Source organism: Lepidochelys kempii, chromosome 14 (assembly GCF_965140265.1).
Source record: "Lepidochelys kempii isolate rLepKem1 chromosome 14, rLepKem1.hap2, whole genome shotgun sequence".
Classification (NCBI taxonomy): Eukaryota; Metazoa; Chordata; order Testudines; family Cheloniidae; genus Lepidochelys; species Lepidochelys kempii.
Genome location: NC_133269.1, coordinates 9,156,059 through 9,169,367, shown reverse-complemented (window position 1 = coordinate 9,169,367; position 13,309 = coordinate 9,156,059). Strand labels below are relative to the sequence as shown.

The 13,309-nt window shown below is 41.3% G+C and overlaps 1 protein-coding gene across 10 annotated transcripts in view; it reads left to right on the top strand.

Moving 5' to 3' along the window:
• RHBDL3 (rhomboid like 3) overlaps positions 1 to 11,627 on the top strand; it is a 132,139-nt gene extending 120,512 nt beyond the window's left edge. For 9 of the 10 annotated variants that reach the window (XM_073310419.1, XM_073310417.1, XM_073310418.1 and 6 more), the window contains one exon: positions 3,495 to 11,627. In XM_073310419.1, coding sequence (XP_073166520.1) covers positions 3,495 to 3,766 — 272 coding nt within the window. In that variant the 3' untranslated portion in view covers positions 3,767 to 11,627. The remainder of the gene's footprint in view (positions 1 to 3,494) is intronic. The other variant, XR_012154757.1, reaches the window with a different exon arrangement.
• Positions 11,628 to 13,309: the final 1,682 nt, after the last annotated feature.

The following is a 13,309-nucleotide window of genomic DNA, read 5'->3' as shown; positions in this document are numbered from 1 at the left end:
TGCCTAGTGGGATTTTTAAAAACACCTGAGCAGGCAGGAGTTAGGTGCCTCACCTGATTAGATGCTTTTGAAAATACCACTTGGTGTCCGTCTGCATTGTTGGGCCCCAGTTACTTGCCAAGGTTACACTGCAAGTCCGTGCCAGAGGTGGAAATAAAACACTGACCTAGTGACTCTGAGGCTGCGGCTTTAAACGCTAAACCATCTTTCTCATGTTAATTTGAGTGCTTGAATGGGTAAGTTATCCAGCTGCTTGGACAGCTAATTAGTGGGGACTAGCAATTCTGAATAGCCTACTACAGGCAGTCTGTCAAACTAGTGGTTATTATAATATATGTATGATTATAAAGGTTTATTTAGCGCCTATCACCTGAGTGCCATATAAAAGGCTATAGACTAATTCTGCCCTCAGTAAAAAGAAAAGGAGTACTTGTGGCACCTTAGAGACTAACCAATTTACTTGAGCATAAGCTTTCGTGAGCTACAGCTCACTTCATCAGATGCATAAAGTGGAAAGTACAGTGAGGAGATTTTATATACACACAGACCATGAAAAAATACACATTGTAAGGAGAGTGATCACTTAAGATGGGCTCCACTCTCCTGCTGGTAATAGCTCATCTTAAGTGATCACTCTCCTTACAATGTGTATTTTTTCATGATCTGTGTGTATATAAAATCTCCTCACTGTACTTTCCACTTTATGCATCCGATGAAGTGAGCTGTAGCTCACGAAAGCTTATGCTCAGATAAATTGTTTAGTCTCAAAGGTGCCACAAGTACTCCTTTTCTTTTTGCGAATACAGACTAACATGGCTGCTACTCTGAAATCTGCCCTCAGTGACTCCTACCGGTCAAAAGACAAAAGCCACCCAGCTTCATAAAAAAAGCAAAAGGAGCTGGAAGGGGAAGGGGGGCCAAGAAAAGCTAAAACTGCTGGCAGCATCAGACACTGAGCTCTACCGGTAGCCAAGGCCAGGCTCTGCTAGACCAACAAAGGAAACAAGTTCTTCAGCTCCACCAAGAACCACCTGCACCAGCCCCCTCAGGGTCAGCCATGGGACCAACTCAGGAGCTGGTCACAGCTGCCACAAAGGGCATGGCAAGAGGTAATGTCAACTAAGAATGAAAGGCTGCATCTCTCCTCTTTTGTCTTGCTATGCAAAAGTGAACTCCCAATGCTGGTGCGCAAGGGATGGGCTCATCTGGAGAAAAAAAGAGGATAAAATGGATTTCCAACATTCTGTCCATGGCAAAATATTTTTCCATTGATGTGGGGCTTTTGTAATGTCCAAGTTAGAACCTGTTTCTCTAGGTCAGTGGTTCTCAACCAAGGTTACGCGTATCCCTGGGGGTTCGCAGAGGTCTTCCAGGGAGTATAGCAACTCATCTAGAGATTTGCCTAGTTTTACAACAGGCTAGGGAAGTCAGTACAGACTAAAATTTCGTACAGACAGTGTCTTGTTTATACAGCTCTATATACTATACACTGAAACGTAAGTACAATATTTATATTCCAATCAATTTATTTTATAACTATATGGTAAAAATGAGAAAGGTAGCAATTTTTCAGTAATAGTGTTCTGTGACACATTTGTATTTTTATGTCTGACTTTGTTAAGCAAGTCGTTTTTAAGAGAGCTGAAACTTGGGGTATACAAGACAAATCAGACTCCTGCAGGGGGTACAGCAGTCTGGAAAGGTTGAGAACCGCTGCTGTAGGTCACTTATCTGAATCAGGCACAGGTCCGTAGTGACTGAAACCAGCTATCAGTAATCTATGCGAGGTGAACTGATGGACATAGTGCAGCTGCCAGAGGACAACACAACTGCAGTCAGTTTCTTTGCTGGTAATTTCATCAGAGAAGCCAGGAACTGAGTAAAGGTAGAACAAATCTCTCACCCCTAGAGGTAACCCTTCCAGCGCTGTGCTCAGGCACATGGGCCAGGAGGTGCAGAGAAGCTTGTGTTGCTGCTGCTGACTATGTTGTGCTTGTTCTGGGCATTCAGTTTTCAGAGCTAGTTATCTCTGTAGTGCTACATTACACTGTTTAAATTACAAAAATGGAAATGTAAAAATCTCAACCAGAGTCCTAGAAAGAAATCTGGAAACCTAAGAATGCCTCTCGCACAACCTCCAATTGAGATTTTTCTCTACAACTTAGTCCTAATTCAAGAAGAAATTCTGACTTAACATTTATAATTCATTTGTGATTCCAGCCATCTGCATTGCCTTAGGCACTGAGTGCAAATTGAAGGTACTTGGGCCTATACAGGATCAAGCCCTTATGTTGTAGGTTACTTTACCTGCATTTGAATAGATCCTTCAAGGTGTGCTGGCTGGCTACCTTGTGGGCATTACCCCAGGAGCAAACATTTGAAATCCAGGTATGGAGCCAATACTTAAAATACAAAAATGATACGGGCATACAGATAGCATAATCATAACCAGCAAATCATAACCTTTTCATAGACATCTCACTTGATAACCTTTGTACCAGATTTGCTGCAAATATATAACCATGTTTGCAACAATGATCTATGTGGTCATATTTTAATCAGATAATGTCACAGGAGTACAGAGGTGGTCTGATGTGCCTGACTAGGGAGAAAACAGATATGTCATGTGCTGACTGGACCAAGTGAAGAGGAGGAAACAGCCACCAAGAGGGAGATTTAAAGGAAGAAAAGATTCTACTGAAGGTGTCTTTGTTTTTACAAAAAAGCAACGAGAAGCATCTAGAGCTGAGAATTTCTGATCTAGATCTCTTTTTGAACTCCCACAAAGTTTGGGGATGTACAGAGCTGTGGATTTGGTTTGGCCCAGTCATTAAGGAAAACCAAAACCCACATTCAGGTTCCTCTTCCAAACATGTTTCTGCTGCCAGGCTTATCAATGACTGCCCAACAGCCACCTGGCCCAGCTCACACGGAATATTAAGTAAACAAAACAAGAAACCCTGTCATTACAATAACTGCATGAAGGTTGATTCTCTCTGTCTGGCATATACACAAGATCATTTGGGTTGCAGTTTCTGTTGCTTGCTAAGATTATCTTTGTGTTCTGTGGTATGTCTGTGCAGTATACAGTACTGAACACATGGTCAGTGCTCAATGAATAGTAGAGAGTCCCAGCCAGCAGGAAACCAACCAGAGCCCTAGGAAACACCAGGACAAACACCGAAAATAAAAGAGCACTTCACACGATCTGCCTGCACTGATGTTTCATGTCTGATGTACAGTGAGCTGATTGGCCAAAACTGGCCTATATCATCCCCTTTGCTTGTAGGAGAGTGCACTTTCTCTCTGTTCAGTAAAGCAATGATCTCTGCACTATGAGATAGCAATAATGATCATGAGATAGCAAGAGATGTTTATGAAACAGCACATGCAGTTCTCCAGTCATTGACTTGAAGGAGCCCCAAGTGGAGGTAGAGAAGGATTGAGATGGACAAAGGGCTTATCTTTTCTCTGTCTCTCTCTCTGTGTTCCAGTGAGCTTTGAATTTGGAAGGGCTGTGTGGCTGCGGTTCCATCCATCTGCTTACCCCCCATGTCCGCACCCAAGTTTCGTCGCCCACCTGGGCGGGGTATTGGTTGGCATCACATTGGGCGTGGTCATCCTAAGGAACTATGAACAGAGACTCCAGGACCAGTCCTTATGGTGGATCTTTATTTTTATTTATGTCGTCTTTGTATTGTTCGCCATCTTTTGGAATGTTTTTGCCTACAATCTATTGGATCTGAAGCTACCTCCACCTCCTTGAGAGCCTGGGACAGAGAACTCTGGAGGCAAAAAACTTTTTCATCTGCCAGCTATGTTAAATTAATCAAAACCAAGGATTTATTTTTATATGATGATTAGGGGATAAGTAAATGGTCTTCTGAAAATGCACAAGTTAAGGAAACATGTGACATCGTTTCTAACTGTACTGTATGCTGAAGAAGATTATTTAAGCTAAAACCTAACAATAGAACTGGCCTGAGAGAAGTTGGAACATGAGTCATACAGGTACTGTTAACACTCAGTAGGGACCCAATCCTGCAGCTTCTCCATTGTGGCTATTCCCCTGAGGAAGGGCTGCAGGATCAACCCTATGTTTGTAACTGGGCATTTACCACTCGCTTTATTAGCACACACATTGATGTTTAGTCTGGGTCACTTAAATTTTTCCAGGTTATGCTGGATCCATGACCAGTTGGTTTATGAAACTCCTGTGTTTAACTGAATAGTAAAACAAAAACAAGCTTCACTTTTACTAACTAGAGCATAGGTGCTGGAATGAGGGGTGCTGCTACACTCGCTGGCTTGAAGTAATAATGACAACCCAAATACATGGTTTCTGCCTTCAGCACCCCCTCTATAAAAATTGTTCCAGCACCACTGAACTAGATTCAAGAGACACTGACAAGGCAAATTGAATTTGGTTTTAATGGTTGAGTTTGACTGGTCAGCCATGCCACTACCATTGTCTTAATACTTGAATGGTTACTTAAATATTTAGTCCATAGTTTAGGCTGTCTTAAGCAACTTCCAAAGGGGCCAGCAAAACTTAGTCACCTATCATGGTAGAGATTGATCTTCAACTAAATGTCAAACAAAATTGCACTAGAAACCTTGGGGATACTATAAAGTGGTTGTTTCAGATGGGACACTGTATCAGAGGTGGCTCTTATCATCAGTACATGTTTTACTTGATTTTTACAACCCGTTGTGGTAAATAATGGGGTGGAGGCAGTTTAGGATTTTGCTAATGTTCAGTTGTGTTTTATATTGGTTGACAATCAGGTTGTTTTCTTCTGCCCTTTCTTTCTGGCTATGTATGGTCTAATGCCCTGTCTGCAAAGAGTTTGGAAAGCGTGTCAGAACTTCTCCAGCAGGGTTTGCTTAAACTCAGTTCTTGCTAGAAGAGTGTGGACATGATTTCCCTCACCAATGTAGATGGGAAATATGCAGGTTATAAAACCATGCTACAAACCATTCAGTATGCTAGAGGCTAAGTTTATCCACCAAAGTCAGCAGAGTTACACCAGGGATTTATTTGCCACTAATTCCCTACCCAAGTGTGTCATCCCTGGCTTGGCTGGTATGACCAATGCTTGTAAAATACTGGGAATAACTGTTGTGCGTGGACGCAAAGTCTTGCCTAGGCAATGGACCTTTAGGGGTTCCAAGCAACAATTAGTTGTGATGCCTTTTTGCCTAGTATAGTGAGGGCACAGGTTTTATAGATTCCCTAACTGGTTTATAGTACAGTTTGTAAAGCAAAAAGGCCTAATAGCATGATTCACCATGCCTATATAGACCCGGGAAACCATTTAAAACCCTTTGTAGCATGGGCTTTAAGCACAAATCTCTAGTAAGGTGCTTATGTTATTTCACATTTCACTGTTGATTGCTAACTGCACAGCAGAAAAAAAAACAGTCCAGGAAGGTGGAGGATTTACCCTCTTACAGGTTTCCCTTAATTCCTCTGCCCCTTCTATATTGCCATAGATTTTAAGGCCAGAAAAGACCATCAGATCATCCAGTGTAACCTTCTTTGTAACACAGGCTTTAGTCATGAGGAAATTCTATGGCCTATCTTCTGTCTTAAATGGATGCCCTTGATAACACAAAAAAGGTGTGTGTGCAGGGTGTGAAATTCACACTTGTGCAGAGGGCCAGCAGGAGGCCTATGCATCAGTTAAATCTCACCTAAGACACATACTGGAGGCTTAGGTGAGATGGATCAGGTCATAGATCTTGTTGGTCCTGTGTATAGGGGTGAATTTCACCCATCCCAGAAGATGGGGGTAGGAGACATGGCTTCTAAATCACAACCTGAGAGGGTCAAAAATGCTCAAGTTTTGGGTGGGAATTTCTTTCATTTTTTTCCATTAAAAAAAAATTTTTTTTGCTGGACTGTTTTTGACCTGCTCTGTTTCCAAGGCTTGTAATTCCCCCTAGCTGGGGAAAACAAAATCCTGACATTGTCTCCTGAGATCTGGGCACCAGGTCTGGAAACAGGTGGCTTCCTAATCTCTGCCAAAGACAAGCTCACATAATTAGATGATTTGGGCACAATTTGGAATCAGCAGCGAGTTTTGTTTGTCTTTCAGTAACACCTCTCTTTGTTCCTGAGCTTTATTCTCTTGCCCACCTAGATGATGCCAGTGCTGATGCTGAGGGCTGTGACCTCCTCCCAAGTGTTAACTCAATGATGTTCTTCATCTGTCATTTTAATCCCTGCTGCTTTGGATAAAACACTCTCCATGGTGAAAGCCTGACTCCACTAAACTCAATGGCAAAGCTCCCATTGACTTTTTAAGGGTATTAAATGAGCCTTATCTGCAAAGGAAACTTTTATTTCCCCTTCTTCTTGTGCAGTGTCTGAAAGTTTTGAAGCAACTGCAACAGCAACAAAATTGTTCCCTTTTAGTCTGAAGCATGGTTCATAAGACCCCACTTCAAGGAAGCCTTGTAATAGGAAACCATAAGGCCTATTGTTTGAGAGCACTTGTGGGTTTCTTTGGTATGGGTCCAATTCCAAGTTATCCAAATTCCAAATTATCCCTGCAGTTTGGAGCCAGCTCTAAACAATCACATGTGCAAGAGTTTGGATCCCTTGTTCCAGGTCAGGGATCATTCTGGGTGTTTCATAACGATAGATGCAGTGTAGTTGTAGCTGTGTCAGTCGCAGGATATTCGAGAGACAAGGTGGGTGAGGTAAATAAGATATTGCCTCACTCATCTTGTGTCATAATGATAGAGACAGCATCCTTGAGTGGGTGGGAGAGCAGGGAGAGAGGAATAACTAGAGATTAGATAATTAGTTGCTAAAAACATTATTCAGATTGGAGGAGGATGACATCTCAGCTTCAGTCCCCTTCTCTGGATATTGATAAATCATACCTTTTACAGGTGCCTTTAAACTAGAGCTGGTCAGAAAAAAGAGGAGTTTTCCACATGGAAAATTGTGATAAAAATGAAAAAAAAAATTGTGTTCATTGACGTTTTCAGCAGAAAAAATGACTTTTCATCAACAAAACAACAATTATTAGCCAAAACTTCCAAAACCCAGAATTTTTTTGTCTAAAAACTGAAAAATGTTTCTGGTTTCCAACCCAAAAAAAAACCCCAAACATTTTTTAACTTTTAATTTTGAGGAAAGTAGACACTTCCTCACCAAAAAAAAAAAAAAAAAGCTTTGTCAAAAACTCAATTTTCCGTCAAAAAATTATATGGAACATTTTCAATCTGCCCTACTTTAAACTTCATGAAGATTTCTTCCAAACATTTTTATTTTTGGACTGCACCACATGGGAAGGAATTTACATGCAAATTCCCAAGGAACCTCCCTTCAAGGGCACTCTCTCCCTCTAAAAAATCTCTGTCCTACCTCTGTGTAAAGGTGTGTCAACTGCCCCTCGGAGTCACTGTTACGAAGAATGCAGGTTTGTTGTAAAGTGCTGCTAGATGGGTCTTTGGTGATGGAGAGACTATTTTACATCCCATTTCAGCCTCACCATGTGTCAGTATTTGAATGAGAGAGAGGGAAAGAAATCAACATATTATCCATACTAGATAATTGAAGGCTGTACTCAGCAGCTTGCATGTTAGAAAACTCCTCTTGACCTCCCTGAAAGAGGTATAGGATTAGCCCTTGAGGGCCTGTTTCTACAAATGCCTCTGTCCCAGCTGTACCTGTTCAGTGGCTTAATAAGGGACTTTAGACTCCTAGGCCTTCAATCTCCTCGTTATCTGTCATCCTTTTCCTGGCACTGGCCAAGATAGATCATCAGTCCAGGAGGATGAAGATGGATGGGGGGGATTCTCTGACCGTGGGACCATATTCCAGTTCTTCATCCATTCATTCATCTAGGCAGGGCTCCTTGGAAGATCTCCGCCAGCTTCTTCCATCCCTCCTTTTAATCCTGTGATCTGCCTCCCTAGCCTTGTTTGTGCATTTTTGTTGTCTCAGTGATCTGTTGATTTTTCTGTTCTGTTGCTCCCTCCCTCATCTGAAGGAGCAGGCCTTCATTGCTTGGGTGGGCTCTGCCAACCAATCCCAGTTCTCAGTTAGGCTGACACCTGAAACCAGCACTAAATTCACACATACAGATGAATAAATCAAGCGTTTTATATTTCAATATATTAAGGGTGAATTCATCCACACACCTCACACAAAGGCAAGGAAATGAACATAATCTATGCTCAATGTCACCAGCTGAGAGATCAAGGGCAGTACAAGACACTTGGGCTGAGATCTTTACTCCCTCTTTTAAAAACTGTTTGATAGATTCTGACACTATTTTAAAGAGCTTGTGCAGTTTGATATTTTAAAATGGTTAATATCAATCTCAATTATGCTGTCTTTTAAACTCAGTGAGTGAATAGAGGATAGGTTTTCTCTTTCACCTCCAGATGTCCTTGCTGTTGCCGGTTTGTGTCAGAGCCTTAACATTACTCGTCTCCAGTCATTTGTGGATGAATTGGGACTTACAGGCTCTTCTCATCTGGTCACGAAGGAGCAATTTACATCGTGAATTGATTTTCTTTTTTTTTAATTCAGCTGCTACCAGAATTTCACATTATGTAGTTCAACAAAATGTGAATGTATTGGACCTTACAGATACTTAATTCACACACTCTCTCTGACATTATGATCAACATGAAGACACTAGTGAGTGGTGTATATTTTATAACAAGTTTTTTTTTGTGCTAATGTCCTTGGACAAGTATTTCATGGTGAAAAGAAGAGATGTGGTGAACCTGTAAGAGCTATTCCCATAGTCGATGTTGAATTGCAGCACAGCTACTGTATAGGATTATCCAGTATTGGGCTTTAGGGAGCAACCAGACGGGAGGGGTAATGAAGACTGACTCAGAATCTGGGGACACGAGTAATACAACTCTTAGAGAGACACCTGCTGGTCAATTCAGAGGTTGACACTGGCAGCTGCTTTCATTTAGAACTCCATGTTGATGGCTCCTTCTCATGGGAGCCAAAAAGAAAGAAATTAATAGGGGCCCAAAAAAAAAGCACCACCCAGAATGAAAAGATGAGTGTACAGTCAGTGGGAGTTGCAAGTTGTACCTCTTATTCTTAGATCCTTGGATCTAGAAACAGTTTTTTGCACACATCACTAATATTAAATAAAGGAAAAAGCCAGATAAGGAGGGATGGGATATGAGCTCACGAGAAATAACCTCTACATGTGGGTTAAGGAAGAAAAACTTTTAACTTTTGCTAAATCTTTAACTAAGCATTTCATGTCCTTTTTCCAGTCAGCCAGTAATACTTCGTGCTTATATAGCATATCAAAAATATTTATGAATCTTCACTACTTGCTTAGGTAGAAATAAGTATTTTATAAATGAGGAAACTGAGGCTAGGGGAGTTACAACTTGTACAAGGTGACAAAGTGAGCTTTTGTCAGAACTGGGACAAGAACTCAGGGATCCTATCTCCTGGACCATGCTCTGTCCAATGGACCATACTGCCTCTGGTTTTCAGATTGGAGAATTTGGGTTTTAATTTGTATACAACAGATGGAATCCTATGCTTGGTCCCAAAATAGTGTGGCCATCTCACAAAGTCAATAGACCTCCTAAGATGTCCAAGATTTTGTGCCAACATTTTATTCTTGCAAGATTTTGGGCTGGATTTTCAAAAGCACTTACCGTATATACTCAATCATCAGCCGGTTCGTTTATAATGGGTTCTCAAACTGGGGGTTGGGACCCCTCAGGGGGTCACAAGGTTATTACAGGGCGGGTCACGACCTGTCAACCTCCATCCCAAACTCTGCTTTGCATCCAGCATTTATAATGGTGTTAAATATATAAAAAAGTGTTCTTAATTTACAAAGGGGGGGGGTTGCACTCAGAGGCTTACTATATGAAAGGGGTCACCAGTAAAAAAAAAAAGTTTGAGAGCCACTGGTTTATAAGCTGACCCCCCCCCCAGATGGATAAGTAAAAATGGAAAATTTTTATGACCCATTCATAAGCCGACCCTATAATTCAGGGGTCGGCAAACTTTGGCTCCCGGGCCATCAGGATAAGCCGCTGGCGGTTTGTTTACCTTGAGTGTCTGCAGGCATGGAGGTAAACCTAAGTAAACAAACTGTCCCAGCCCGCCAGCGGCTTACCCTGATGGGTCGGAACAGCAAGTGGTGGGAAAATTTTGGGCGAGGGAGAAGCTGGTGGTCAGGGGAGTAACCCCTATGACCACCCCCCACATGACCCTACCCACAGCCCGGGACCCCCACACTCTCCCCATCCCATCCCTTCCCACCTTAGCTGGGGCGGACCAGGGGAGGATGTCTCTGGCCTGGCTGGAGCTGCTCTGGCAGGCGCGGCTGCAACCTGCCAGCCGCAGAGCTGCAGCTGCTTCAGAGGTTGGGGGGAGAGCAGTGTGGCCAGAAGCGGAGACACTCTGGCCCCATCTCTTCCCTTCTGGCTTTGCTGCCTCTCCTTGCCCCCTCTGTTGGGGGAGGGGTTGTGTCCCACCTCTCCCCCTCTATACCTGTTCTATACCGACCCCCTTCTCTGATGCTTCCCTTTTTTACTTAAAAAAAAAAATTCAGCTTATGAATGAGTGTATACGGTAAATAAGTTAGGAGCACAAATCCTATTGATTTTCATGGGACTTGAGCTCCTAACATACTTAAGAGTTTTTTAATATCCCACTGTTTGGTTTTACCTGAACTTTAACCAGACCTGACCCCATGTAGGCATGTTCAGATCTAGCAAGCCAAAGGCCAATAGATTTGGGGTTCTGGTTTTGGTCTTTCTCTTATTATTGTAATTCTTTTTCTTTTAAAAAGTGACAGCCTTAGGGTACTGTGTGCTGCTGCTCAACAACTCCTACAGCTCAACGCTTCACAGCACAGACACTGAGAACTGGTTGAAGATAAAGGCAATATATTCAGCTGTTCACTAAAAGAATAAATCATGTGTGAAACAAAAACAAACTGTTTTAAAGGTAAATGTATTATTGTCATCATTAATCTTTGGCTTTTAATGGGAAGAAGCTCCCTAATGAGGTACTTTAAAATGCCAGAACATAGTACAGCAAATTGACATTGCTGAGCACTTTACAACACGGGACATGAAAAATTCCACAGGCCTGATTTATGCAGCAAAAATACATTAATTTCCAATGAGTTTAGTAGACACATTAGTCACCAAATGTATCCTGACTCCCCCACAGAGTCTGTTTAGTTTGCAAATAAAGCTAGATTTATGCGGCTTGATTTTCTTTTGCTTTCATCATCAATACTAATGCCTCCTCCAAGTGTTAATCACAGAGCACCAAACAATATAATTCTGCCTTAAAAATGCTGAATAATTGATGCTTCACCATCAAGGGCTAGGAGAACAAAATAATATTTGCAAGGTAACACGTTGTGATATGTTTCCAAATATTTTTGTATTGTGTACATTCTGTATATTTTTGTTGTAACAAATATTATTTGAGCACAGCTTCCATTAAAGATTTGGGGGGCTTTTTTTTTTTTTTTTAATAAAGAGTGAGCTTGTTAATGTAACATGCCAAAAACAAAAAAAACACCAACTTGCACAGAGGGATTGTGTTTTATAAGTACATCAACAATTAAAAACTTAACAAGAATGTTTTGACACGAATGATTTGATTTCAACTTTTCTATTTCATCATTGACTATGGAGATCAATTACTTACGTTTGTGTTTTGTTGAAAGTGTGCGGTAAAGGAAAAAAATTAGGTTTCTGCCCCTTTTTTTTTCTCTATATAAGGTAGGAAGAGAGTGGTATCATCTGATTTTGTTTGTTTTTTAACTTTAAAAATTCAGGTCTTGTCCACTTTCTGATAACTGGAACACTTGTGAAATTATGACATCACAAGAGACAGCAGCCTAAAGGTGGAGAAGGGGATTATTAACCCGTCTGTTTTAACCAGGCTTTATTTTGGGTTTTTTTTGTTAAAATATATTTACCACCAATGTCTAATGAACACTTAGGAGAAAATGTCTTTTACAGATTTGACACCCGCTTGAATTAAGAAATGGAGTTAATGGTTCTCCAGTAAAACAAGGAAAGACCACAAGTGATATTCCTGAAATTGCTTAGATATAAAACAGTAACAAAATTAAAAAAATCAGCCTGCTTTATTCATTGTAAGGGAGTAAGAAGGGACACAATCCCAATTTAAAAAAAACAAAACCCTGCGGGTTGATGTTAAGAATAGTTGGGTTAAAGTATCGCTATGAAATTAATTAAGTAAAATTCTATGGCTCCCAAAATCCCAGTTTTTGTCAAGGGCACTTTCAAGAAGTTTGAACTCTTTCTGTCAGTCATACACCTGAATAAGTAAGTCACTGCAGAGCTGATAGGAACGCAACTGGTCTAAAATAAGTATCAAGTATATAGCAAGATGGAGGATTTTTTTTTTTTTTTTTGAAATACCAATTACCTTGTTCCTTCAAAGTGCAGATCTTGGGAAAATTGAGCCTAGAAGGAGCTCAAAGCAGGAATAGATAGATAATGAAGAGAAAATCCACCAGGCATGCAAGGTTTGACAGTTCCAGGCTGGAACCCAGCACAAAGGCAACCACATGCGATGGGACGCAAACTTAATAGGACTGCAATTGAGGTAAGCAGCTGCTCAGGGAAGAAAGGCCTATGCAAGTGGAAGAGATCAAAGTCTCACAAGCAAATGCTAATAAAGCTGGGCTTTATAACTACAGGGTGTGACAGGTACTATATATATTAAATATGGGTAAGTATGAACTTGCTAGGACCACAGCGTGAATAATTTTTCTCCAAAAAGAAGAATGTGCCAGGTGATTCTCACCAGTAAAGGAGTGACTAACCGTGATCCCCCCAATGCCTGGCCTGGAAAAATCTGCCTGGCTCAGATACTAGAGCTAGAAAACTGTCTTAATAGCTTTGTACCAGCCATAAAGTTATGAGGATGGCAGCAAATGTGTAGGTAACTCTATCCATTAAAGATGCCCTGAAGGTAACTCAGAAGCCAGAATATAGATTGTTCTTGTATCACAAAGGAGAAAGTATATTACCCCCAACACATGTAGTCTGCTGCTAATCCAGTAACACCTGTATTATAGAGCTTCAAAATGACCTGCCCATTACTAGACTGGGTATTTTGAGGCCAGCCTTGACTGCAAGCAATACACGCTGTAGCTCATGAAAGCTTATGCTCAAATAAACTTGTTAGTCTTTAAGGTGCCACAAGTCCTCCTTTTCTTTTTGCGAATACAGACTAACACGGCTGCTACTCTGAAACCTGACATTACCACTTGGGGCCTTCAGCCAAGTGCTC